The following is a 27,126-nucleotide window of genomic DNA, read 5'->3' as shown; positions in this document are numbered from 1 at the left end:
TTTCGCCGTACGTGGTCCATGCAATGCGGAAGCGAAAGTCGATAATTTCGGCGTGGCATCATAATCCGACGCCTGGTTCCGCTTCACTCATCCATCCGAGCTGCACAAAGACCGTTCATTTTCCCCCTCGAGATTTCCTAGTGTACTTTCTTATACCACTCAGTCGCGTTCTCCTTTGTTTTAATCCTGTCTGATATTTGTCTCCTTGTTTTGAAAAAGCACGGCAGCTTGCGAGTTCCTTCTCCATATCACCTTGGCTCCCCCATTGTGCTTTTTGTATCTCCGGGTCGTGTATATCTGCCTCGTGTCCGATGATATGCGACTTGATGGTCCGTCGCTGCTCTTGACTAGGATACGCATGATACTGTCGTACATGTACATATTAGATTTTCTCCTCGCTCTTACTGCCGTTGGCCCTAGAATCTATGTAATAATCGAACTCTAATTCATTACGAATGTATAGATATGTACAGAAATCTTTACCTAGTCACCGAATTGGGTCTATTTCCAGACCATGACATCCGTAATAGACACCAGACCTCACATATCACAGTCAGCCGGCATTAACATGGCCACAGCATACTACTGCCCTAAGCCTGCGACTGTCTAGCCTTCTCCCGCTCCTCCTCCTCCGGCGTCCTCGTCCGCAACTGCAAAGCATGGATTCCCCCCTCCCGACTCATCTCATCCTTAAGTAGAGCGTAGACCATCCGATGCCGCGCAGGCTGCATCTTCGACTGGAAAGCAGAGGATGTGATCGTGACACTGCACACACACGTATTAGCTCACCCCCATCCCTCACTTCTTTCCTGACAATATAATGGGTCGCCGTCGCAGACATACTGGAAATGCGTCTCTTTCGAAGTTACGCCTTGCATCGGGGCGTGGTGTGCGTGCAGGTGCGAGTCATTGCGGATTATGAGGTTTGAGGGGGAGAAGGCGCTTGTTATCTATGACGAGCGTCGGTTAGCAGTTTATCCTCGAGGACAGCGGGATTGTTCAAACGCTCAGTACCTTTTCGCGGATTGTATCCTCCATCGGGGTCGTGGAGGTGGATGACATTCTGGATGGGAGGGTGCTTCTGAGTGGGGAGAAGAGGCGGCGGGGGAGCAGGCCTGGTCGGCTGCGGATGGGGAGCATTGACGGGTAATCCTAGTTGGGGACTTGTAAGGCGAAGATGGGTTGGTAGAGAGGTGTCTCTTGCAGAAGATAATGGTCTTGTTTGGGGTTGTAAATTGTATGGTCTGCTCCGGTCTGGGCCTGTGATGCCGAGATGCTGTTTTGGGGATAGCGTTTTGGGGATGGTTTGCGCCGCAAGGTCCGTTGAGGTGGATTTCGGATGGAATCGTCGGCTTCACAGTTATACTAATTTCTCGAGTCGATTTTGCAGGAATTGAACCTTGCCCAATGTATGAGCTTCTCTTCCGTTTACCTGCAGTGTCGTTCCTGGCGCTATGTGTGCTAACTGGTAAAATGACAGTTTAGAGCCAAACCGCAGAGCTCCGCAGCACCTCCGTTTATGACATCAATCCACCGCGCAGCAATTGGTCTTGAGCATTGATATCTCGCAATTACCCGCACCTCGTTTGAATACCGCAAGAGGAGGAGGTACATGAGACACTCTTAAGGATAAATCCGCCATGCAAGGACGCAATCTGGTGTCATTGCTTTCTCGGGGCTCTCCGTCCTTTCGGGCCGTCGGAGCAGCATTTGCACGCAAGCCCTTTAAGAGCTGTCTTCAGAACGCGACAACGCCAGCTTCGCTTCGTTCCTTGTCAACGTTACCGAATCTTCCTCTCTTTCGTGCGCTCAAGGATCATGACTCCTCGAGCCTCGCCGTCGTTCATAGCGCATCTTCGCGATCTTTCACGTATGGTAACTTGGTCGCGGACGTGCTGCAGTCGAAAGAACGCCTGCTAGGGTCTGTCGGGGGAAGGCGGGATTCAGTATCTGGGGAAAGGGTTGCATTCCTTGCGGAGAATAGCTACGATTACGTAGGTACTGTTTCTCTACTCTGTCCCTGGCGGATCTTATACAAGTGTCCTGGGTGAATTACCCGTACATTGGCTTAATGGCTGATTCGGACCTGCAGTGACACTCCTCTCTATCCTTGCAAGCAATGCCATTGCTCTCCCTCTTTCTCCTGCTTTTCCTGTCGGCGAACTCAAGTATATCCTCGACAATTCGCAGGCCAAGGTGTTGGTCGCTACTCAGAAGTACGCGGATAAGGCACTCGACCTGCTCAAGGCCGGGTTGAATACAGAGCCTGTACTGGATATCAAGGAGAAGATCCAGGTGGGTGCGACGAGCTCGCACCCCGTCTCTCTGGAGAATCTCGACGGGGAGAGATCGCTTGGGGGGATGATGCTTTATACTTCTGGGACTACGAACCGGCCGGTAGGCATTAGGCTCTCAATTACCCTTCTTTTAAACTCTGATGGGCTGGAAGAACTTCTAGACTGACCATCAATTAGAAAGGCGTGCTCATTCCCCAATCAGCACTCACCGCACAAGCGTCTTCGCTATTAGAGGCGTGGAAATATACCCCTGAAGATCGATTGCTTCATCTTCTTCCGCTGCATCATATCCATGGAACTGTCAATGCGATTGTAACACCTATACTTGCCGGGTCTTCCATTGAATTCATGTTTCCGTTCAATACAGACGCCGTGTGGAACAGGCTTGCAGCGCCATTTTTACCAAACAGCACGACTAAGAGTAAGATCACATTCCTCACAGCTGTGCCGACAATCTACAATCGACTGCTCTCGAGCTTTCCTAGCCTACGTCCCGAAATTCAAGAAGCCGCGAAGAAGGGCATCTCGCCCGAGAATCTCCGCTTGAACATCTCTGGCTCCGCCGCTCTCCCGACACCGACCAAGCAGGCCTGGCAGGATCTCAGCAATGGAAACGTCCTCCTTGAGCGCTTTGGCATGACTGAGGTTGGTATGGCCATCAGCTGCGGACTCGACTTCGCAGACCGCGTGGATGGAAGTGTCGGCAGGCCGCTGCCGTCTGTGGAGGCTAGGCTGGTCGACACCGAGACGAACGAAGTCATCAAGCCTGGGGAGGAACTTGATGCCAACGGCCGTGAGCGGGAAGGCGAAATTCAGCTTCGTGGGCCGACGATCTTCCGCGAATACTGGGCCAATGAGAAGGCTACAAAGGAGGCCTTTGTGGATAGCGAAGATGGGAAAGGCAAGTGGTTCAAAACAGGCGATGTTGCTACCCGCCGAGTAGTCCAGAACGCTGGCAGAGGGACCAGCGGTGAATGGGCCAGAGGCCCAATGTATTTCATACAGGGTCGACTGAGCGTCGATATCATCAAAACGGGTGGAGAGAAAGTCAGCGCGTTGGAAGTCGAGAGGGAGTTACTCTCACTGTACGGTCACCTATTCCGCTCGCCTGTACATTCAGACTAACTTGTTCGATCAGCCCTCAGGTCGCCGAAGCCGCCGTTGTTGGTCTTCCATCCGAGCAATGGGGTCAAAAGGTCGCTGCGGTAGTCGTCCTGAATCCCGAAGTAGCAGCCAAGACAGGTCGCAACGGCAAACCCTGGGGTCCTATGGACATGCGGCGCGTCCTTAAAGACCGGCTAGCGAGCTACAAGCTGCCCCAAGAGATGAAGATCCTCGACGGGCCAATTCCGAGAAATGCCATGGGCAAGGGTGAGTGATCTTGACCTCGTCATTTGGCTACCTATAGACTAACTATGGATGCTTGCAGTAAACAAGAAGACACTCGTCAAGGAGGTCTTTGGATTGTAATCGCTAGATCATACGTCTATTCCTGTATATAAGCCGCTCGACGAAATACGTAAATTCGCCCATGTCCAAGGTCGGACAATTCTGACAGCAATCGTTCCGAGTAACCTGAGATTATACGCACCATCATGATGCTATAATGACGGAAAGGAAGTTTGGGCGGATGTCCGCCGATTCATCGCTTGCAAAAACCACAGGTCAAACATGGGATTGGACGAGATACCATACATCGAGCGCTCCTGGACGGGAATGATTCGCATATCAAATCCATTGGAAACAGTATTTGAATGGCACGCCTATCAATGAGTAGTTCGACTTCTTGAGCGGGATCGTTGCCAGTCGGCCAAAGACGACTGCTGAGTCGGGCACGGGTTTTGCAGTCTTGGGACAGACTTCGAAGCCAGGCTATTCATCAGACATAATGTTTCTCATGACAAACCTTTTGACTTCCGAATCGGCTCGTTCCATAGTCCGCTCGATCCTTTCCCCAAAGGATAACAGAACGTCCGCTTCAGAAAATCCTCCTCTAATCGATGAGCATGGCCTTTTTTTGCATTGTTACAGGGTGTGATCTTTATGCTGATCCCAATACTGGATTTGATCGCTTGAAATAACGGGAGCAGCATGCAATGATGCAATATGTTCATATTTCGGATCTCTGTCCCGCAGCAGTACGGCCAGGCACATTCCGGACTCAAATGGGATATGCCACAAAAGAAACCGTGGGTCCTACCCTTCTGGTGTGATATGTTCCCTGAGAGCGCCAGTATATAACCTCCAGGCTGTACCTATGAGCAGACAAAGATCTGTCCACTGACTGAGCACGTCATCCTTGGTTGACGCAATAGCAACAATGGCTCCAACACTTGCAGCCGCGCTGGTACTCCTTCCCCTTGTGACTGCGCAGCAGATTGGTTCCATCGCCGAGAATCACCCGCAGCTCACAACATACAGGTGCAGTTCTCAGGGTGGCTGCGTTGCACAAAGCACCTCAGTCGTGCTTGACATCGGCGCACACTGGATACATCAAAACGGAGCCCAGACATCATGCACAACTAGCAGCGGCCTTGACCCGTCTCTCTGCCCGGACAAGGTGACCTGCAGCCAGAACTGCGTAGTCGAAGGCATCACCGACTACAGCAGCTTCGGCGTGCAGACCACGGGCGACGCCATGACCCTCCGCCAATACCAGGAGCAAAACGGCCAGATAACGAAGCTGAGGCCGCGCGTGTACCTCCTCGCCGAGGACGGCATCAACTACAGCAAGCTGCAGCTCCTCAACCAAGAAATCGCCTTCGACGTCGACGCCTCCAAGCTCCCCTGCGGCATGAACGGCGCCCTCTACCTCTCCGAGATGGACGCCTCCGGCGGCCGCAGCGCCCTCAACCCCGCCGGCGCAACCTACGGCACAGGCTACTGCGACGCGCAGTGCTTCAACCCCGGCCCCTGGATAAACGGCGAGGCCAACACCGCCGGCGCAGGCGCCTGCTGCCAGGAGATGGACCTCTGGGAGGCCAACGCCCGCTCCACAATCTTCTCCCCGCACCCGTGCAACACGGCCGGGCTGTACGCGTGCGCCGGCGCCGAATGCACCTCCATCTGCGACGGGTACGGCTGCACCTACAACCCCTACGCGTTCGGCGCAAAGGATTACTACGGCTACGGTCTCACTGTCGACACCGGCAAGCCGATAACCGTCGTCACGCAGTTCGTGACGGCTGATAACACAGCGACAGGCACACTGGCCGAGATCCGCCGGGTGTACGTGCAGGATGGCAAGGTCGTCCAGAATACGGCTGTCGCTATGACGGAGGCGTTCTGCGCGTGGTCGAGCACGTTCGAGGCGCTGGGTGGGTTGCAGCGTATGGGCGAGGCGCTGGGTAGGGGCATGGTGCCTGTGTTCAGTATCTGGGATGATCCGGGCCTATGGATGGATTGGCTTGATAGTGGCGATGCTGGGCCGTGCAGCAGCACCGAGGGAGATCCTTCTTTCATACAGGCCAACTATCCCAATACGGCGGTGACTTTTTCGAAGGTCAGGTGGGGAGATATTGGTAGTACCTACTCTGCTTAGGTACTGCTGGTGTATGTATACAGTTACTTCGACCGCCAAACTGCACATATAGTTCTCTAGAAGCCTGTATATACAGACACCCATAACTCAATGCCATAAGATCCTAGCAAGATTATTGGGTAATTGTAGATATGCAAAGCGCTCAGACGTAGGACATATTCTTGGTGAGGAGCTTCGGGAGCTCTCTATATTCTTCAAGGTCGCTATATGATGAACATAAACCACAGTTCTATAATTGTACACAAACATGGCGCCGTGCGTTGTGCAAAAGAGGTGAGGTATCCACAAAAGAAAGAGTTATAAAATACAATCCCCTTCAACTCTCCGACTTCGAGAAGAAGTGAAGCGCTAACGCCACTCACCAACCCGCTCAAAATGCTTGACCACTCGCGTCGCCTCCATGACCACCAGCATGCGAGCCAGATCAACCGAAGTGATCTTAGCTTCAACGACGCTGAGGATGTTGGCATCCGGTACGTTGTGCGTAAGAATCTGGCAGCGGACTCCTAGAGACGTGATGACGCCCGCGTATCCTTGGCCGAACTCGGTGCCTGCCATGGAGGTACAGCTGTAGGGCTTGTGGAGGAGGCATGGGAACGTCTCGGGTAATGCGCATTCAGCAAAGTAGAATGCGCGGAAGAGGAGCATGCACGACCAGAACTGCTTAGACGCGGCGTCGCAGTCCCGGATGCGGTTGCGTTTCCAGCGTGATCTGGAGATATACTTGTCGATATAGTCCTTGGAGAAAGGGAGAACAGATGTATCTTTCGTGGCGTCTAGGGGACGCCCGTGTTCGTGCTCGAAGCGCAGCGCGGCTTCGATCTGGTAGTGTGCGAGGAGGTCGACGTATCGCCGAAGTGGGCTTGTGGATTTGATGTAGGCGTCCAGGCCGAGGGGAATATGTGGGATGGGGGTCGATGAGGAGATACCCTTGGGGGCTGTGAGTTGCAGCCATCCTTCTCCTCCGTATTCAGCCATGTTTTCGTTCGTTAGTCTCGGGTATTCGGGGTGATAGCATGTTCCGTCGTAGACTGCTGGGATGTTGCGCTCTGCGCACCATTTCCCAGAGATCCAACAAGCGAAATTCATCAAGGTCGAGATGAGATTCCGCTTTGTGAGGTCAGGTACTTCGTGGGGGTCGATGTCCTGCAAGCGCAGCTGGATGATTGGATCGCCCAAGTAGTAGCGGCCTTTGCTGATATCCATGTTGTAGGGTTTCATAGGCGCCATCCCTGCGAAGACAGAGACAGAATTATCAGCAGGCGATGGCCACTCCATGGCCCCGTTTTTGAGCCGGTATTCACGAAATGCCAGCATCAGTTTACGCAAGGTATGGAAAGCGCGCTCGTCTTCTGGTGCTAGCGAGCTCTGCAACTCTTCCCGAGAGTGCGGCTGCGTAATAGTGCCCCCCACCGTCAGGGTATCCGAAGATCCAGTGGTTGGTTCAAAAAGACTACGCAGCTTGTCGTGCGTGATATAGATTACGTTTCTGACGATGCCATTGGCGATTTTCGTTTCCAGGACTTCACCCTGCAAATTCATCTTGGCACTGAACGTGAGCGTAGGGCGACCAGGAGCCAAACTGAAATGGCTCTGTGTCAATGAGCTGGGCAGCATCGGGTATGTGCGCTCCGGAACGTAGRGGGTCTGATTACGCACGGCAGCGTATTCCATGATGGAGCTGTCAGGTTCGACAAATGCGGAGGGATTGGCAATGTGGATGTGTATCCAGAAAGTGTCATTCGAGCTTGGAATAGGCTCCAAGGACACTCCATCATCGATCTCTTGCGCGTCAGGATTGTCCACGCAGTAGACTGGCAGATTACCAAAGTCAGTCCGCAGGCTCTGCATTTTATCTGATAGCCCTTCCGATTTGAGCCTCTCGCACACTTGCTTGACATCCTCCCACATAGCATCTGACCTGCGCGAGACACCGTGTCCAGGAAGAGCTAAACTCTGGTCGAGTAATCGCAAATTCTCCCAAGGAGATAACACGCCCAATTCCTGTAAGAAAAGCTTGACGGTCGCTGCGTTCAGCTCGAGAGTGGTATACATTCCAGTAGCGCGCATGATGTGGGAACCAGCCGACCTCAATGACCCGGAGTTCATTCTCCTAGGAGGTATGCACCATAGCAACAGATATTCTATGATCATTCGATCGGTGTCATTGAACTTATCGGTGAGCATTTCGCAATACACCATGGGCTTTCCATCCTGTCCAGGTGCGAACCGGTGTGCCGTCGGACCAACGCTCGCCATGATCGTCGGCGACCGCACTTTCCTGCTCACCCGTATGAGACGCTGGGCTTTTTGCAGGAATTGTTGCAGAGGATGGTCCTTCATATTGGACTTCTCCTCTCCTATTACCCTGCCTGTCGCAGATCGGACGAGGTATTCTTGATGTTCATGTACCCAGTTGGTGACAATATCGAGGAGTCCGGCAACTCGTTTCGGTTGCACCAGGTAATGATTTGTGAACAGCGAACTTCGATCATTCTCAATAATAAACGAGTTCCGGCGGATAGCCTGATGCACAGCGAATAAGATCGTATCGTCCAAGACCTCCTCCTCTATGCCCAAGGCTTTACACGCCAGTTCTTCCAGTGTGTATTCTAGCTTCTCTTCCTCGTCTGCGACAATTTCATGTATGTTATCAAGGAGATGCGCATGGTCTCGGTAGACGTCTTGGATCTTTGCTTCGAAGTCATTGATCCTTTGCAAGAGAGGGGCACCAACAGGTCTCGGCACTCCACCTTCAATGGCTGACTGCATTTCAAAGCTCATTTGAGCCATTGTGTCCGGAAAATGTGGCAGAAGGGGAGTGACCAATTCTGGAGGAGCGAATCCCTTCACGACATAGTCCAGATCTTTGCTGTGAGCAATTCGCCATTTCCCTCGCTCTGTATAGAACTGTTGCTGCTTGTGAACGGATCGGACGTAGATCGCAAAGCTTAAAATGCCGTCGACACTTCGAGAGAAGCCAGAGTTAGTGAATCCAAGCACTAGAGAAGAAGAACCTATGCATTACTCACGTAGAAAGAGCCACCAAGTCCCCTGGCTGGAGGAATTCATCTACTCCCTCTCCTTCGTCCCCGATATTGTGAAATTCCAAGCTCTCCTCGTCTGCCTCGCGTAGCACATCACTACCAGCATCAAACGCCTCCTTGCTGTCGTTTAGCATGTTTCCCACCCAAGGAGCCGAGGGATCTAATGTGCTTGCCGTCCCGGGTCCTCGGACCGGGTCCAAGATGTTCGGGTGCGTCTCCTGCCATTTGCGCAGATAATTCCGAATGTCTTTGTTCTCCTCGAACTCGGTTTTCAGAAGGATATCCTCGATGGAGGTAGTAGTCTGCTGCGTATCCTGCCCAGCGGTGGGAGACTATCAGGATTTCTATCAGAGCAAGCCAATCACACATTCTCAGCTAGTACTCACCTCAACATTCGTAGCCAACGACCGTCGAGTGAGGCATGGACAATTCGATATGCGCCCCAAGCGACTTGTGTGTTTAGTCCCAGTTATAAGGCGGTTTCGCTTCAGCAGATGGCTCGCCCCGATGACCCCACGGGAAATGTACGACTTTTGTATCAAAAAAGACATCTCCAGGAATCAGCACATAGTACAACTGAAATCTCCCCTGGAGATTCAAGGAAGTGTCGGGCCATCATTTGCTTGACGCCGTCGAAAACTTGTTGCATTTTGCCGGCCTGATCTCACCGCCTTGGCGGTCGCAGTCGTGTTCCAACCAATACTTCATCGTTTCCCAGTTGATGCAACTCCGTTCTTCACATTTTGGACGGAGTATCTTCATCCGGATATTATCCCAGTCAGTATAGGGTCTAATATCTGTAAATCATAACGGTATTTCATTTTCTACACAACCCCCCCAAAGGTATAGTAGCGTAGCAGCTATACCTGAACCTTCGCATACCAGAACTGCGGCTGTCTGGCTCTCTGGGTTGGTTCAGGCATCTTCAGGCTTAGCATCTTCCGTGGTCCATGCCTGCTTAGTCAGATAGGGAGCGCTAGCGGCTTGCTGGCTATCCAGCCCCCTCTGCGCACTGAAAAGCGGATGCCAGCACTCAGAATCGAACCTGGGGTCTTCAGGGTCAGGAGGCGTCAATCGTGCCTGCTGGTAGGGCTTCCGGGCTCATAACTGTCAAATTATAATACCACTAGGCCAAAAGGGTATCCGGATATTATCCCAGTCAGTATAGGGTCTAATATCTGTCGATCATAACGGTATTTCATTTTCTAACATCTTCGCTGCCGATTCTGCTCGGATTTCTATCTCTATGGAATAATTTACAAGGAGATCTGTGGTCCTCCCAGAGGCTCAACCCTGCGCGACCTACGAGGCTTCTCCTTACAGGAACTGGTCTTCTGGTCTTCTGCTAAACAATGGTCCAGGCGTCATACCTTTTCCAATGGGACCGAATCCGATAGTGACAGTATGGTAGTGTATCATACTCATTGAAGACCAGCAGCTCGATCTTAGGCAAGGGACATCGATGAAAGGCTCGATCCTGTCACCATCCCACGGGACGACTTCGTTGTCTCAGTATTCAAATTCTCAATCTTGTGTCACGGACTCACGGTACAAATGGGTATGCAGTCCTTCACAAAACAGGGAAACGCGATGGCCAAGGCTCTAACAGGCTTGCCAATCATTTTCTCTACGGCCTAACCGAATCAACCGGGTGGTCTATCACTCTCTATCGCTAGCTTATGGCGTTTCCTTAGTACTAGCTACTATAATCTATCATCCAACGGCACCGCGTGATCTGCGCCGGGCCTGCCAGGGATGCAAATTCTCCGCGGTTTCCCCGTTGCCCAAAAACGGGGAGTCGAGAGACAGTCAAAAGTTGGGCCGAAAGCTACTGCAATTCTCCAGATACCTCGCTTAAGCCATTCGAGTCGTACTACTCATCAGGTGGTCGATCACTCCGAAAATAGCCCTCTACATGGCGACATGACAAACTCATTGCAGGCTTCCGAAGGTGCGCTATTGATCACTGGGATTGCAGACTTGCCTTACGCTGGACTGCACAATTTCCTATCTGGTAATGGAAGCTTGCTTTGATGTGGTGACCGTCCTTGGTGTATCCCTGTGGTATTAACGAGCGAACTATTGCTTAATATGTACCCTACCCCCTGTCTTGACAATCTTCACGGATACTACGTTTGTTCGTGCATGGCACTGTCCTTACCATGGCCGATCTTAGGCTAAATCAATACATAATCCGACCACTCGATCATTGTGACCCAAGTGAAGCTGTGCCCTGTTGATCACGAAGCTAGATTCCAGCATCCTCCGAATACTCCGTGCGGATAAGGTGCAAGCATCAAATTACCGCGGGACTGACGTTCTCTGTGATTTCGTATCCGCTAACATATTGATCGGATATTCTGCAATGTCTTCTTGCAGACATGACGCGCTCGCCTTCTATTGCGAGGCCTCTATCATGGAGGAGAGTTGTCCCAGCACGTGCAGAATGATTATATCAAGAACCGTTCAACATCAAAGCCTTCGAAGATGTTAACCGTGCTTTGTTGCCGAGGATGTTCATTTGTCTGTCCGGTCACCCCGTGGCCTCTCGCATTGCTTTCTGAAAATGGATGGACGACGAGTCTTCCATAGCCCTTTTTGGAATAGAAGTTCCCTTGTATTTTCTAAGACCAAGCCCCTCTCCACGCTCCTTTTGTCAATCAACGAGTATAAATACATGAATCATTGTGCGTTGTCTGCCATGATGCTTTCCCCAGAGACTCCAGATTGCGTTTGGTGTTCTATAAGTTGTTTTAAGCCTACAATCCACCATCATGACTCTAGGTCAGCCATGGCGCACAGCTGTAGCAATATCCGTGGTGGCTCTTGCTCGTCTTGCGGCTGCAGATATCTGCTCGGGGATCAAGCAAGAGGGCATAGAGATCGAAAAGCCGCTCAGTCTCGACTACGACAACGACCTGACGAAATATTGGTCTGCTGCATGTGGAGACCTGAACCCGACATGTATTGTTGCTCCTTCGAGCGCCCTGGGGATGTCGGCGATTGTGAAGCAACTGCACAATGTTGACGACCTCTTCGCTGTGAAGTCAGGCGGGCATATGCCCAACAATGGCTTCGCCAGCATTCAAGATGGTCTTCTCATCTCGACCAAGAACCTTGATCAAGTTATCTACAATCCCGAAGACCAGACTGCTATCGTCGGTCCTGGCCTTTCGTGGGAAGATGCTCAGAAAGGTCTCGATGGTACTGGTCGAGCACTCGTTGGTGGACGTCTTGGTGGCGTGGGCGTCGGAGGATATATGCTCGGAGGCAAGTTGCAGCCCCCTGCGATGGTTGACATTCGGCTGATTCAGCTAGGCGGATTGAGCTTTCTGAGTTCGCAGTATGGCTGGGCAGCCAACAACGTAGTCAACTTTGAAGTGGTTCTTGCCAATGGAACCCTGGTCAATGCCAACGTGAAGGAAAATACCGGTAAATAGAGCAGAATGCACGATTCGCTTGCAAGCTGACCTGGGGGTAGATCTCTTCGCGGCTCTTAAGGGAGGCGGTAACAACTTCGGCATTGTTACTGCATACACTCTCCAGACACATCCTCAAGACCATAAGGTAAACCGTGTCCAGTTATATTTACATGAGATATTCTAAATAGCACAGGTATGGGGAGGAAACTATATCTTTACAGCCGATAAGACGCCTCAAGTCTTGAGCGCTCTTCGTGACTTCACCGAGCATTATCCCGATGACAAGGCCGCTATCATTGTGACTTGTGAGCATGGCTTGTTGATCAACACATGGATCATGTTCCTCTTCTACGACGGGCCTAAGCCACCAGAGGGCGTTTTTACCAATTCTACAGCAATCGGACCTACCGATACTACTAAAACCTGGGACAGCTATTATGACTTGGTTAGTAACCCTGCCGTCAGTCATCTGGAGTAGCTTATCTCATATTGAGACAGCTTAAAAACAATGATGTTTTCATTCTGCAGTAAGACGATCTTCCTAGTATTCGTGTTCGGCTACTGACTTTGATTGCAGTGGCCAACGGTATACTATTGCTACTGAGACTACTCCTCTGCCGAACAAGACCGTCGGCGCAGAGGTGATGCGAAGATACTACGACCACTGGTTTAATGTGACGGACACTCTACTTGAAGTGCCCAACATGCTCGGGTCAATTGCATTTCAGCCAATGCCTCGAACTATCACCAGCAAAGCCAAGGCTAGAGGAGGGGCAAGTCCTGGAAGCATTCATATCATCTAGAAAATGCGCTAACAACCCGGAAGGATCTTCTCGACTTCCCCACAGATCAAGATTCAAGACTATATTATCATTGAGCTAGACTTCTCCTACGCTTTTGCGGCAGACGACGCTAAGATTGATGCTGCCAATCAGAATCTCTATGATGGCTTTGATAACATTATCAGCGAAAATATTGACAAGGGACTCTTGCCTGATGTTTACCGGCCACTTTTCATGAACGATGCGTACTTCCGACAGGACTACCGGGGTCGTATCCGCACCAGGGAGCAGGCATTGCAAACCAGGATCAAGTATGATCCAGATGGATTCTTCCAGAAGAGAACTAGTGGAGGATTCAGGCTTCATTGACAGTATGCTAGTTCGAACGATCTTGGATCATTCTTTCGTATATATATAATATATATCTTGAATTTAGGGCTTGTCAAGCTAGACTTTGCCACCAACTAAACGCTTAGAATATGTGTTGAACGATAAACAGCAAAGAAAGCAGATACCAGTGTAATATCCAATATCCTAAGCATTTTACATCACTAACTTGACTGTTGAGACTAAGCTCCCCAATTCGAGCCAAGCAGTCCTCCGGGACCATTTCCCGGCTTGATTGGGCGAAATCGACAGGGAGAAAGGCCAGCGCCTTCGCGGTTCGCTTTGTTCTGTTCAGTTCTTTTTTCTTCTTCTATGACATTTCTTCTCACCTTTGTTTAGGCCCTGGTGCAGTTTTAGACAACAAAAATAGATCCTACCCCTCGCCATGAAAGAGCTCAAGCAAGCTCCCCCAACACATCGCTCTGATTGGCTTCTAGACAATGCAGAGTCAAGCCATGAAACGAGACATTTTCATTTCTCTCTCACAATAGATCTTCCAAGAGCCTCAGGAACGCCTCCCCTTGTCGCTGTATCAGGTTGAATTAAGCTCACCGGGCTGTTGGCTGAGATTCCCCTGGCGGAAGACAATGCCTTTTCTCCAAGCGCCGGGGTGGAGAACAGAGCGTGTACATCCCGTCCCCATCCTCCCGTTGACTCTACATCCCAAATCCAGAGCTGAAAGGCTAGAGTCATACTGGGGGCTCGCGCCTTGCCGCTTATTTCATATATCTCAGTCGGTGGTCTAGATCAAGACGATGATGGCGTCCAACGTCGACGAGTAGTGCTCCGGGCGCTTGAACGGATCGACGCTTTTGACGCCTCGCGCATGGGAAACCGCCCGTCTGGGACAATGGGGCTGGGTCTAGATTCTTGGAGATGCTAAATTTATTCTTGGTGACAGTTTGTTGAGACTTTGAGGTTGAGGATGCTTTGTTTCGGGGAGCGCAGCGTTGTTATAAAAGGGTTATTGTCTGCCGTGGGGGAATGAGGATATCAGATCAGCTCTTTGTCTTTACTTGTGTTGCATTATATCACCGTTCTTCAGAGATATAATCTACATTCCTTTGGATTTCATATTTCGCTTTGGGTCCTATATTATACATTCCTTCCGCAACTGGTCGTGTTCTCCATCTTGACAGACATCCACTACAGAGATATCATTTGTTCAATCCCTACATAATCAAAATGGGAAAATACGGCGCACTAGGTGCAACCTTCCGAATCGCCCGGATCGTCCAAGCCTGCTCCCTCATCGCCATCATAGGCCTAACAGCCAACTTCATCGCCGAGATCGTCTCCAAGAACGCAACACCGCCGAGCGTCTTCATCGGCACAATCACAGTGGTACGTTAGCCCTCATACCCACATCCCTCATCTCACAGAGCTAACAGAGGTTGCTCAGACCTGCATAGCCGTCATCTACTGCGCCATCTCCTTCATCCTCTTCCTGGATGACATCCTCCCCTTCCTCGCGAGCGCCATCATGGACGCACTGGTGCTTATCGCCGTTATCGTCGTGGCGGTCATCATCGGGAAACCACTCTCGTACCTCGAGTGCGATGTGATCGGGGATTTGACGGGTGATGGATCGTCTGCGTATGCCTTTGCCACGAGTCTGGATAACTATCTGGACCATCTGGGCGGGAAGGTCGATTACAAGAACTGGATTGCGGCGTCGAGGGGCGTCTGTCTAGAGGCGAAGTCGATCTGGGGGTTGAGCATTGCTTTGTGGTGAGTTTCTATCTTCTTTCCCCCCGCCTCTTTCTCGAACGACCGAGCTGATGGATGAATGCTGTAGTATCTTGTTCTTCTTTTCGGCGGTCTGCTGCGTCTGTCTCTGGCGGCAGAAGAAGGCGACCGGTGGTGAGAAGCTCGATGGATGAAGGCCTCTTGCTTCGCGATGAGGTATAAGGCATCCTCGACGAGAACAAAGAGCGGTATGACCGGTTGGTAATAATGGCTAATATGATTGGCGTGTCTTTTCTGTTTTTCTGTTCCTGACTTATGTACTGGATCTGTTGCATGGCTTCCTAGCGCTAATATAATCGAAGTATCTGTCTGTTACATATATATCAGCAATCATCACCAATAACCCGAGACCAAAGACATACCTCTCCTCTACACAAAACCACCCTAGGGTATCTAGACATCACATCCTCCCACTTAATCCCAAGTAAACGATACAACACTTCACCCCGAACTAACAGGCGGAATAATCGCGACCTCATCTCCAGCCCCAATCACCACCTCCCCGTCAGCCTCAACATCCACATACTCCTCTCCCAGACTCACCCCACAGCTAACCAGCACCTTGTCCCTGATACCGGGGTATCGTTCCTCCAGGACATCAAAGAGCCTGGACAGCGGAAGAGGGGCGGGGAGCGGCTCGGTTGCTTTATTTGTGTAGGCTGACGCGCTGGAGAAGTAGTGGATCTGGAAGGCTGGTTGTGTTTCTTGGGCGGTCATCCTGGGAGGGTTGTGCTGTGTTGCTGAGGGAATTCGTTTTAAGGGGGCGGGTGAGAGGGCAGGTAAATGCTCGCTGGAATTGTCGGTAAAAATGCGAGAAATGAAACAGGTTGATGCTCTTTCGCTCTATTTTTGCGGTTGTAAGGATTGCTTGCAGAGTGATGAAGGGAAGATTGGAGATGGAAGTGTGCGGGGTTACTCTTATCGCAAGTTGTGACCACACCTCAGCATCACCAAGTACCGTACCTAGATCTAAGAGAGTACAGCGGGGCAGCCAAAGGTTTAGACAAGAATTACAAGTATAGCTAAGAAGTGCAGGCTAATATTCCATTTGCTTCTTATAAGATGTGATGTKATGATCGTTGGGTCATTTATATATATAGATTAGCTACAACCAGTATTTATTTGGTCCCAGTGAGCGCCCTGAAAGCACTCACAAGATCGCTCTTGAGATCCTCCCAGTTCTCCAACCCTACACTGATCCGAAGCAACCGACGATCTATCTTCGCATCACTCATTGTCCGCCACTCGATCAACGTCTCCACCCCTCCAAGACTGGTAGCGTGCTGGAAGAACGAAAGCTTGCTGGGCAGCTTCCGCGCATAATCCTCCTCCTTCATGGTGATGGAGAAAACAGGCCCGAAGCCATTGGGCATCTGTTTCAGTAGCCACTCCTCGTCCTCTTTCTGGAGACTCGCGTGGAAGACTTGCTCGAGAGCAGCCTGCGTGACGGCTTCATCGCTACCCGGTGCGGGATTCTGCGAGCGCAGTGCCTTGTCCAACCACGAGACCAAGTTCGCCGCGTTCGAGCTCTGGCGCTGGACGCGAATCTCGAGGGTGCGCAGACTGCGCACACCGAGCCAACTCTCCATATTACCCATCACGCTGCCCAAGAACAATCGATCCTGGAAGAGCTTCTTCGCCCAATCCTTGCGCTGTGTTGCAAGGACACCGCAGAGAACATCACTGTGCCCGCCAAAGTACTTGGACCCGGAATGCATGACCAGATCAGCACCCCAGATGAAGGGGTCTTGTAGGCCTGGCGGTGCGAATGTGCTGTCGACAACCAGGTAGGCGCCTCTGGAATGGGCCTTGTCCGCGTATGCTGCGATGTTGAAAGCAGTTCCTTGCGGGTTTACGGGCGTTTCCAAGAGGATAACGTCTCCGGCCTCCAACTGCTCGGCGGGGCAGTTGAGATCTAGCTTCTGGAGCCCTGTCAGGCGGCCGAACATTTCGATCACACCGTGGCACCCATGGTAGCCATTACCGATGGCAATTCGCCGAGGATTCAGCAAAACAAGCGCGGCGTTCAGGGCGGATAGTCCCGAGGAATAGCTGATTGCTTCGCCGTTGAGGAGCGACGACAAAATGACTTCGAAACGGGTGGGATTGGGTGCGGAGAGACGTGAATAGACGTGACTGGTCCTTTCTTGATCATACTAGAGTACGAATTGACAATGTCAAACCAAGACCAAATTTGCACGGAAAGGATTAATCAAACTGCTGTGACGTACGCCGCTGAGATCTGTGAGGGGTACCAGTTCGTCCGGATTGTCTGAGTATCGGAAGGTCGTAGAGACATGCAGCGGGGGAGCAACGTCGGTAACTACATTAAGCTCATCATCCGCGTGTAGCGAGCGCGTGGAAGCGCCAATTGCTTGATTGGAATGAGACATTGTGATGTTTCCTAATTACAGCATATTGTGAAGACAGAAAAGAAGACCGTCCCATCGCGCAGCGGGGGAGTCAAATGGCGGACTTGTCGGCGAACCCCACAGAAGGACTCACACGTGACGTCAAAGCGGGCTGGCTGTGGATCTGTATATTGCGTGATAGCCAGATAAGAGAACGAAGGAACACGGCCGATAATAGATGAAAAAAGGGGTATATTGCGATAATGGCAACTGGTACGTCGACTCAATAATGTACATATGGCGAAAGACTTCGTAACCCATGAGTAATCGACCAAACCGGATTACCGCCGAAGGGAGCCCATCTTTGATGGCTCACGGACTGTTCCCGGTACTGCAGCTTGGAAAGCTGAACGATCTATTGATATTGTTAGCGTCGAACGCGACCCTGATACACATGAGAGAGCATACCAGCTTCGGAGTCAAAGGCAATCGTTATATCGTCATGTTCACTGGGATACTCTAGCATATCCAAACAAACAAAGTCCGAAGCGGGATCATCTTCGGTTTTCGGGAGCGCAAACTTGGCGTCAACAAGCCTAATGCAGAATTTGCCCGATCTTCCAAAACTTTCGAGCGTATCCGTGCCCTTGAGTACAAAGTTCATGCATCGTCCATGGTTGAAATCGGCCAAGAAAGCGACCAGCTGTACGACTTTCTCTTGTTGAAGGATTTGAATGCGAGCCAAACTCGCTTCCCACTTTTTGTAGATCGGGACTACCATTCTGCGCCGGGAGATCATAAACGAGGAAGCAATGCTAATGTCTGCAGTGAGCACGAGCAGGTGGCTACCTGGTAGATGGGCGTAGAAGTACATACCCGTCAAATAAAACGTTGAACCCCGTTACAGCTGCTTGGAAAGTATGAAGATCTAGAAAGAATTAGCACGCTGCTGCGCCTAGAGGTCTATCGGAGGACATACCTTTCAGAGACGTAAAGTCAAAACGTCGAACCATGGGCTTAACCATGGCAATCTGCATGAAATTGGCTATTTTGTCTGGCACCTCCGCAGGCACGAGATTTTCGGCTATTGAGACCGTCAAGTCCTGTTGCGCTGGTCTATATAAACTGAGGCTCGTCCTGTTGTTGACGTCCAAGCCTAATTTTAGTTCACCAGGACCTGAAGAAAGAGTCAGTGGATCTCTAGCATCGTTGACGCGACTTGCGCATACCTAAATTCAGGCGATCTGTCACAGAACCCCACTCCGTTGCGATAAAAGCTCGCAAGTGCTCGGATAAGATGGTAGGACCATAGCCATGGTCCACATAAGCACGTTCTTGGTCAATCACTGACACGTTACCGGCGGGAAACTCAAGATGAGCCTTGACTGGCTGGCCATTGAACTTGTCCGCGGGTTGCTCGATACTGTAGGCTCGTAAAGGTATATCCGGTATCTTGAATTCCCGATCCTGCGTAGTCATCCCCAGGAGCAGGGCATGCATGGTGTTTCGGCCCTGGACTTCTTGAAACGTCATCACCATGGACCGACTTCGTCCGTCTTCTTTCACCTTAAGCATGAGCGCGGGAGCTCCATCTTCTCCTCTGAGCAGTCCGAAAATAATCGGGGCCCCATGTCCAATAATATGGCGGACACTGCTCAATGTCTTCACCTTGGGACTGGTAAGTACTGTGAACCGAAAGCCTCGATGAGCGCTCCGAGAGCCCGTGCCTTCGGTAACCGTTGCTGAACGCTCAAATAACCGCAGCCGACAGCGCTCCACAGGTTCCGCAGGAAAAGCCTTGGGAGTCCCCGAGTCCATATACTGGAAGTTCTTCAACGTGTATTCGAAAATGACGGTTTCGCCAGCTTCCGGGTGAAGGCTTGCCTCGGTTTTGAGCGTATATTGGACAATGTTCCAGAGATTCTTGAAATCGTCATCTTGAAACGAGACATCTAATTCGAAGCCACGCGGCAGTCTAACCCGCATTGAATGCGACCTGACATGCCATTCCACGTCATCCCAGGTGGGCCCTTTCTTTCTGTCCGACTGGATCATGACATTGACCAATTCACTTTGGCTTGTAATTGCTGCGAATACGTACCAGTCTCCGCGGTCACGTAGGATAGACAGAGCACATGGTATTGAAAATTGCTCCTGCGAGTCGTCTTCCTTTGAACTGATGCAAGCCTCCACAAACATACTTCCATAGTTGAAATGACGGCTTGTATCACCGAGCGGCATCATCTGAATAGTGCTTGGACCCTTTCCGGAGTTGTCCACCAAAACAGACCTTGTTGCTGCTCCAGATAGTACTGCTGAGACATCAGGGGCGAAACCGGGGTACCTCACCCACACATTCGTGTCAGCTTGGACAGCCGCATCGCCTTCAGCAGCAAGTTCAGAAAGAATATTATTTCTCTTGATTGACATCGCCAGAGAGCGCAAATGACTCATAATCGCTTGGTGCAGGGAAAGACAATCTGCCAGATGTTTATCACCGGTCGTGCTTGCCACAGCAAGAAGTGCATCAATCCCCATAGTACCATATCGAGACAGTTCAGTGTGCTGTGGTACAATGTTCTCACTGATCCACAAGGCTTTGCCAAGGTCCACCACTGCTTGTTTAGCGTTGACCAGGGAGCTCCCCTGGGATGTCCTTCCCCCAGAACCGGGAGAGCGAGATCGGGCGTAAGCTTCAAGCTTCTTCTTCCCACGCAGGAACCACCATACCGCTGCCCGTATCCACTCAGCCAGAGAAATTTCCATCGAAGGCTTCACACTCTCTGCTGCAGCGCGGATTAAAGGAGAATACTGTGCCACGTACGCCTTGAGATCCGTGAAGGCAGCATCACCTACTTGGTTGGCTAAGGATCGTAGGGAAGCTTTCGGTAACTGTGCTCCGTGAGTTGCGTCGCGCTCGTCTCGGCTGACTGGATGATTGTGTACAGGGTCTCGTGGGATCGACTGCGGCTTGGGAGGCGAAAGACTCCGTAGTTCAGGACCAGAGGTGAGAACAGGAGGTAGGTTCAGTTCAATAGGACTCGTTCCGCCCTGTTTGTGTGTGCTTAAGCTCGCGGGACTTCGAAGGGTCAACGCCGGGGGATGATGCTCAGTCTCCGAAACAGGCGGTGTTTCATACAGCGAGTTGGGGCTCTCGGGTGAGACTGCGGCGGATTTCTTCTCAGTGCGTGGCCCATCCTCTTCTGGCGAGGAGGGATAGTCGTGATAACCATGCTGCAGAGCACGACCCTCCTCAGCTTGCATCTTCGCCCGGACACGCTGAGCAAACGAGTTGGACTCAGGTGATGCTCGGAATGAAAGACGAGAACCAGTACCACCAAGATTCAATGTCAACAGAAATTCAGAGTCTTGGGGGCTCTGAATGAGTAATGGCTTCCAGTCCGCTGTGTTCATTCCTTCGCTTGTATCCTTCCGTTGAGGTGTTCTCGCCTGCGATACACCATCCATGGCTCCCAAGGAAGTGTCGACCTGGAGTTGAGGGGCCTTCGAATCATACTCAGTCCGACGCCCGCGGCTCAACGATATTTCCATTGTAGGAGTCTCAGTCTCGTCACCACCTTCCCCTATCACCTCTGGATCTTTATCAGAGAATCGAACCTTGAGGCCCTTTCGCGCACGGGTCTTCCGTGGTGGGGATGGAAAGCTCGTCGGAGGGTAGATTTCGGTTGCGGACGCAGGATTGGAAATTGGAGAAGAAGCGTTCAGAACATCTTGAGCTGAAGGCCATCGATGTGAGACGTCCAGGCGGGGCTTTTGAGGCCCTCGAGCCGTTCCATTGGCTGAATGTAGAGCATGCGATACGGATTTTGAACGAACCGGAGAGAGAAAGGCTTCAATTTGTTGGTCAGTCGTGGACCGATTGATGTTCTTCTCCCTTTCCTTCGAAAATAGCTTCTCTCTCCAATGCGGCTTCTTGACGGCACCCGGCTTGGGCTCCTTTTCCAGGAAAGAAAAAGGGTCCTTTGTAGACATTTTTATCGTTTGTAGACTCGGTAGATCGGGCGGGATGATACTAGAATGCTATAAGCATCGCAAGCGAGATAGATACCAGCACAACAGAAGCTATAAAGTCCGTGAGTATACTATTCCCCACCGCATTCGCTTCTAGTGACTCTCGTGCGCAGACCGCAGATCAACAGGGGTTGGTCAGATAAGTGAAGAACAACAATGTTACTCTTAGTAACCGATCGTGTGGGGAGATTGCGATAAGGAGGAATAGGTGGACAAGTCCAAGTTCAACGAGACTTCACACGTAGGCTCCTGTAGAGTATTTTTTTTTATTCCAAAAGAGGAGAGAGTTGGCAATAATAAGCTGCAAATGGCTGGCTAGTCACAAATAAACAGGTGCTACTCGTGGAGGGAGGCGCGATTGCGTTTCGTTATCTGGTGGAGTAGGGGACCAGCGATCTACCAACACCAATTAAAAAAGCATTCAGAAGTGACGAGTGAGAGGCGCCAGGGAAGAAGAAGGGGCTTTAGAACATTTTGCAAGATCCTCTAAGTACTTACCTTTGAGATCAGAGTAGGAGCTGAAGCAACTCGGTGAAAGCAAGTAAATTCCTGTCTCCAAAATGAAGACCAGATGACAATTTGGCTTTGTTCAAATGGAACAGTCACGTAGGCTGCCAAGCTGGACCAGCAGCTCCTTGTCTACTATCCAATGGATTTGCCAACTCTAATACGGAGGCCTAAAAGATAGGGGGAGGAAAGAAGAGAAAGAGAAGAAGAAATAAGTCAGGTTAGATAACAGGAGGAAGATTATTGTCACAGCAGTAGTCCACTTGACATGGTACCACTCCATGGTATTAAACCTCCTTGAGCACTTGTGTCGTGAACCGAGGATGGGTACCTGGGTTTCTCCGCAACGCGCCCCAGCGGTACTACGTAGACTAGATGCACTCTACTTCAATCTGAAGGATCTGAGGAAATCAATCATGAATAATTCCTAAAATTCTCTCATTTCCCTGTAGGAAGGTTTGTTCAAAGACATCTACTTCAATAACAGCGCAGCGAAGAAGATTGGGATCATTGATCTGACGATTTATAGACTTGACATTGGTACTATTGCACAAAGCGCAAAGGCAAGATAACAGCGAGAACAAATCAAACAGATCTGTAAGATAGTCCTACCACATACTCCATAGATAGAGGCCCCTAAAAGGTCATGAGGATTGGGGTGAGTTCTCCGTAGAATATTACTAATTTATTTGAACTTTTAAGGGAGCAAGCGATACAAAGTACTACAATCCATTTGGTAACCTATACCCTATCATAGCATTGAGTCTGGGACGCATGAGACATTGATTCAAATTCAAGGCTGATAAAAACACGCCCCCCTCCCCTGGCTCTCCAAGGAACAATAGACATAGTCTTTGTCCAAGGCCAATCAAAATGATCTCTGCGATGTCCCCACCAGCGCATTCCGTTGTTCAAGAGCTCAAACCTTCATCTTGAAACGACGCTATTCCTATTGCAGCTGGGCCCCGCAATACCCTAGGCTCTTTCTGGTCAGACTTGGTGGCTGCTCGTGGGTCGTTGACAAGCGCCCTGTGATCCTCGATCCTTGAGCCGTGTTTTGGAAAAAGACGCCCAGCCACCCCATGCTAGCAAGCTAGGGGGTAAACGGGGGGTTCACTAACGCTCCAAGGACCAAAGCGCCACTGACACGATTCCCAAGCACTTATCATTCTTGGATCTCCAGGCAACGAGCGGTTGAACAAGTTATTCAGTTATTTTTCTACTTCACGCTGAAAGACAAGGCCGGACACGCCCTTCAAGGCTTCGACCCCTTCCTAGGTCAATAATAATGATCGGCATTGATGCACATGCTGTGATCTTCATCAAGCATGTCGATGAAATGATCTCATTCCGCGTCAGTTGCTGTAGCGTATAACCTGAAGACACGTTGAGTACTCCGTAACTATTGCTGTATCGCCTGCTAAGTGTATTTCTTGCTGTTTCCCATGGTGCTAATTCCGTCATCTTGCAGACAGCAATAGTAAGAGGTATTGCGCTATATACGGCGTCGTCAACGAGATAAAGGTATATTACTGGATTTGATAGGCCGACTCGATGAGAATGTCAACTCGCCTCGGAATGCAGCATTATTATAGGGTCGAGCTTTGCTGCGGCAAAGCTATGAATTCTGCATTTCTACACGACTAATAGACTAATATTTACTGAATCCTAATTTTTGCAAGAGTAACAACTATTAAATTAGCTTGGCTGATGCTACCTACTCCAGAAGTATTAATTATGTTAATGTAGCCAGACGCAACCACTAGCCTATGCTAATTACTGTTAAGTTGGTGCCAAAATTCAACTGAATTGTCAGCCTCAATATTGTAAACGGTTTGCTTTTAGTTGTGATCTATCTAAAGACTTTCTGGGTGAAGATCTCAATCCGATAGTATACACTATACAATATCTGCTTGTATACACTATTCATGCTCCACGACTCATCGGTTCTCGTGCTTATGCCAACATCCGGCCGCCATGGATGGTAAGTTGTCGAGTGTCGAATTTCCCGAAGTAGCGGTAGTACAGAGGTACGAAGTACCGTAGCCAAGCTCTCAACATTCAACACATTGTTCCAGGAAGAGTTGGGCATATCAATCACAAGCCGAAGGCTTAATGCTAATTTCTCCTTCAATACGCCCAATTATGGTCAGTCAAGATTTAGACCTCGAGCTCGGTTTTCCTTTTTCGCCCTTTCCGGTACACATGAGGCTCCTCTCACCATTAGCAGTGTTCAATACTCTACACTTAAACCTGGATAACCCTAGGAATGCTCATTGTGTCCTAGCTAATAATGGTGACAATTGGTAGTCTAGAACGAGACGTTGCGGAATAATAATCATATATGTTGCATAGGATCGTCATTTTCCTGGAGTCTCTGCCGAACACTATTGACTGGTCAACCGTGATATTGCAGAGCTCATCTTGGTAGCCCTTGAAAATGAAAATCCCCCAATAGGTAAGCTTCAAAGTACGTGCCATTCCTGCAAATGTTATTATAATACGGAGTACCTCTCGTATGTATTCATAAATGTGGCTGGCCAGCTGCCACCGCTCGCCAGCCTGGTCTCCCTGAGGACCCTGAAATGAGATCAGAAGAACGAAACGGAACGGCTAGTGTTTCATCTACCTCAACGCTATCTAGCTCGTCCTCTTCATAAAGTACTGCAAAGAACTACGTAATCGCTATCTCTGGTTTCAATGAATGGTCTCCTTAAGGGGTATTATCCTCCTGGGAATGCCTCCCTCAGACTCAACAGCCTGATACCACAATACTTTGCTGACTTCGAAGCTACCTTACTAACTGGTTTGTTACCGTGGTCTCTTATGCAGGACCTGACCTTCGAACCACCTTTCCTGTTCATCACAAAATCTCCCAAGCTGCGAAGATGAGAGATTCGAGTCAAGGAGATATGGCCCGAACTTCTGATGCAGGAACTGCAACGCGCGTTCAACCGGTTCAACATAGCAATCTCGTCCCACAGACTCCCAATATTGTCCTTGCGCATGAGCCGATATGATGTACTTCTTCCGAGTCGACAGCGATCCTTCACACCTAGAAACAGTTCAGGAAGTTGACCGCATACGAGGATTCTCCGTTTGTGGTGGACCGCCTGATTTTGTACGCGTCATACGCGAGTCCATCAACATCTTCATGAACTTCGGGGCCATCCTCATCATTTATGCTGCAAGGAAGGGTCATTGACCAGGTAATCCACTGCCAAGTACGCCTTGAGTTCCCCCGGCAGATTATCATACCATGCATGAACTTGCCCGATGATAATGACGTGGTAGACCATACAGTACACACCTTCTTGTGTCCCACCTACAAAGGAGTTACTGGTGGAATACTAGGTCTAAAGTCTTTCTAGATGGCTGGCTGAAAGCACTCAGAGGCTCATACAAAGCTCAAGTGAGTTGAAGAATTTCAAGAACTGACGGTCATTGTGTGTGTCTCATCAAAGCGATCAGCCTTTCAGAAGACCATGGGTTCTCCTTTGATCGTGATGTAATCCAGGACACAATATACCAACATTTCTCCTTACGCACTGCGTCGATATCTAAATATACCCATGGTACTATCTGTGGACGCAAGGAGTGGCACTTGACGACGGTTCCCATCAGCCCTTCGCAAAACCTCTTCAAGTAGGGGATCGAACAATAAGTATTTCTGGACTCCAAATGAGCCCCGTCCAGCTGTATTGCATGAATACCAAAGACTTCAGCTGAGAAGATGCTGTACCACTGGAGATCCTCGCTGACTGTGGTGCGTCTTTAACGTTGTACTCAACTGGGTATTCTGGTGTCCTCTAAAATCGCACAAATCTGACAAGGGAAAAAGCATCAAAATGGATAGTAATTCAAGCGTAACAATACAAGATGTGCGCTGCCTATAACTGTACCTTTTTGTTGAGAATCCCCATATCAGCAAATTTACTTTACTGCGGTCCGCGAACACCAGAGCCGGTGATAAAGGATGTCCAAAGTACTATGTGCGACGCTGTACAAGAGACATATATGATGGCTGTGAGACTACGTATACAGCTGATTATCTGAAGAATCGAAAATCTATATGACTTGCGTTGTTTGATTATTCCTTGATCAAAATTCGATCGACGTTTGTCATCCTACAACCTACAATTGTAAGACTCCTTAGAATTGACATGGACCATTATGAATATGCTTTGATAATGGTAGGGTAATGATGATGTTAAGAAGAGACGCGGCTGAGACAGTTTCAGTAGCTGTTGTCCAGTAGAATATCAAGGTTTAGCAGGTGGTGTCGAGCGCATCCGCCGGTCAATTATAGTCATTGGTATCATTGGTGTTGGAAGTGCCAGAATTGGAGCTCGCAGGTCTCCTCTCACTCCTAGGTATTATGTGTTGTGCGTCAGAGTACTTGGTTATTAGCGAAAGCTCTCCGACTCTCCTAACCTGGTCGGCGAGACGGTGGCTGTCTCTGTTTCCAAGTTTAGAATGCCACCTCTTGCGATCCACCCCGAAAGCAACAAAGTCAGCAAACATGGCGCAGCAAGCCGCCAATAGGTCCAGCATGGACCTGCTGCTCCTACTCAGTACCAAGCGTCGGGGCTCGCATTCCAACTTTTTTTCTTTTCATGTTTCTCGTCAATCGCTTCCCTTGTCCGGTCTATAGCCGATACTCCGTGTTTAGTTTTTTCGCTTGTTCGAACTTTTTTCGTCTCCTCCCCTCTCCGTCCCCGCGCTATCCCCTCCAAAGCTACCTACGGTCGACATCCCCTAAACAGTGAACGAGATTCGACAGTACCCAGCCCGGGGAGAAAGCGAAGCGCCCCAGCTCTAGGCAACTAACCACCCATCGCTGGATGACGTTTATTGGCTCTTTTGGATTATTACCGGCTTTCAATTGCCTTCTTCGCTCCGCCATAGCGCGTTCCCACCCCGACTGACCTCAAAGCCTTTCATGAGGACTTAGTCGGTGGGCATATATCATCCGAGGCGCGTTCGGGTACTGCTTCGACATCGTGGATTG

At 50.2% G+C, this 27,126-nt stretch overlaps 9 protein-coding genes across 9 annotated transcripts; 4 read left to right on the top strand and 5 right to left on the bottom strand.

Moving 5' to 3' along the window:
• Positions 1 to 590: 590 nt before the first annotated feature.
• Aspvir_008348 (BolA family protein) lies at positions 591 to 1,062 on the bottom strand (the record flags this gene model as incomplete). Its single annotated transcript, XM_043271520.1, has 3 exons — positions 591 to 765; positions 844 to 950; positions 1,015 to 1,062. 3 exons carry the CDS (start codon positions 1,060 to 1,062, stop codon positions 591 to 593), a joined length of 330 nt encoding a protein of 109 aa, XP_043127455.1.
• A 578-nt stretch (positions 1,063 to 1,640) lies between these two features.
• Positions 1,641 to 3,767, top strand: Aspvir_008347 (acyl-CoA synthetase; the record flags this gene model as incomplete). Its single annotated transcript, XM_043271519.1, has 5 exons — positions 1,641 to 1,998; positions 2,093 to 2,397; positions 2,475 to 3,382; positions 3,436 to 3,668; positions 3,727 to 3,767. The coding sequence occupies 5 exons, from the start codon at positions 1,641 to 1,643 to the stop codon at positions 3,765 to 3,767; spliced, it is 1,845 nt and encodes a 614-aa protein (XP_043127454.1).
• Positions 3,768 to 4,617: 850 nt separating this feature from the next.
• Aspvir_008346 (glycoside hydrolase family 7 protein) lies at positions 4,618 to 5,838 on the top strand (the record flags this gene model as incomplete). The annotated part of the gene is made up of 1 exon (XM_043271518.1): positions 4,618 to 5,838. The coding sequence occupies one exon, from the start codon at positions 4,618 to 4,620 to the stop codon at positions 5,836 to 5,838; it is 1,221 nt and encodes a 406-aa protein (XP_043127453.1).
• A 348-nt stretch (positions 5,839 to 6,186) lies between these two features.
• Aspvir_008345 (exoribonuclease II) lies at positions 6,187 to 9,436 on the bottom strand (the record flags this gene model as incomplete). The annotated part of the gene is made up of 3 exons (XM_043271517.1): positions 6,187 to 8,806; positions 8,871 to 9,217; positions 9,272 to 9,436. 3 exons carry the CDS (start codon positions 9,434 to 9,436, stop codon positions 6,187 to 6,189), a joined length of 3,132 nt encoding a protein of 1,043 aa, XP_043127452.1.
• Positions 9,437 to 11,659: 2,223 nt separating this feature from the next.
• Aspvir_008344 (FAD-binding oxidoreductase) lies at positions 11,660 to 13,458 on the top strand (the record flags this gene model as incomplete). Its single annotated transcript, XM_043271516.1, has 6 exons — positions 11,660 to 12,317; positions 12,367 to 12,452; positions 12,501 to 12,752; positions 12,806 to 12,834; positions 12,885 to 13,019; positions 13,134 to 13,458. 6 exons carry the CDS (start codon positions 11,660 to 11,662, stop codon positions 13,456 to 13,458), a joined length of 1,485 nt encoding a protein of 494 aa, XP_043127451.1.
• A 1,203-nt stretch (positions 13,459 to 14,661) lies between these two features.
• Positions 14,662 to 15,359, top strand: Aspvir_008343 (uncharacterized protein; the record flags this gene model as incomplete). Its single annotated transcript, XM_043271515.1, has 3 exons — positions 14,662 to 14,820; positions 14,879 to 15,207; positions 15,275 to 15,359. The coding sequence occupies 3 exons, from the start codon at positions 14,662 to 14,664 to the stop codon at positions 15,357 to 15,359; spliced, it is 573 nt and encodes a 190-aa protein (XP_043127450.1).
• A 307-nt stretch (positions 15,360 to 15,666) lies between these two features.
• Positions 15,667 to 15,942, bottom strand: Aspvir_008342 (MoaD/ThiS family protein; the record flags this gene model as incomplete). The annotated part of the gene is made up of 1 exon (XM_043271514.1): positions 15,667 to 15,942. The coding sequence occupies one exon, from the start codon at positions 15,940 to 15,942 to the stop codon at positions 15,667 to 15,669; it is 276 nt and encodes a 91-aa protein (XP_043127449.1).
• Positions 15,943 to 16,343: 401 nt separating this feature from the next.
• Aspvir_008341 (cystathionine gamma-synthase) lies at positions 16,344 to 17,618 on the bottom strand (the record flags this gene model as incomplete). The annotated part of the gene is made up of 2 exons (XM_043271513.1): positions 16,344 to 17,381; positions 17,457 to 17,618. 2 exons carry the CDS (start codon positions 17,616 to 17,618, stop codon positions 16,344 to 16,346), a joined length of 1,200 nt encoding a protein of 399 aa, XP_043127448.1.
• Positions 17,619 to 17,917: 299 nt separating this feature from the next.
• Positions 17,918 to 21,569, bottom strand: Aspvir_008340 (uncharacterized protein; the record flags this gene model as incomplete). The annotated part of the gene is made up of 5 exons (XM_043271512.1): positions 17,918 to 17,991; positions 18,045 to 18,391; positions 18,453 to 18,504; positions 18,556 to 18,753; positions 18,806 to 21,569. 5 exons carry the CDS (start codon positions 21,567 to 21,569, stop codon positions 17,918 to 17,920), a joined length of 3,435 nt encoding a protein of 1,144 aa, XP_043127447.1.
• Positions 21,570 to 27,126: the final 5,557 nt, after the last annotated feature.

This window comes from Aspergillus viridinutans (assembly GCF_018404265.1).
Source record: "Aspergillus viridinutans IFM 47045 DNA, scaffold_6, whole genome shotgun sequence".
In the NCBI taxonomy this organism is placed as follows: Eukaryota; Fungi; Ascomycota; class Eurotiomycetes; order Eurotiales; family Aspergillaceae; genus Aspergillus; species Aspergillus viridinutans.
This window is presented reverse-complemented; position numbering and strand designations above follow the sequence as displayed.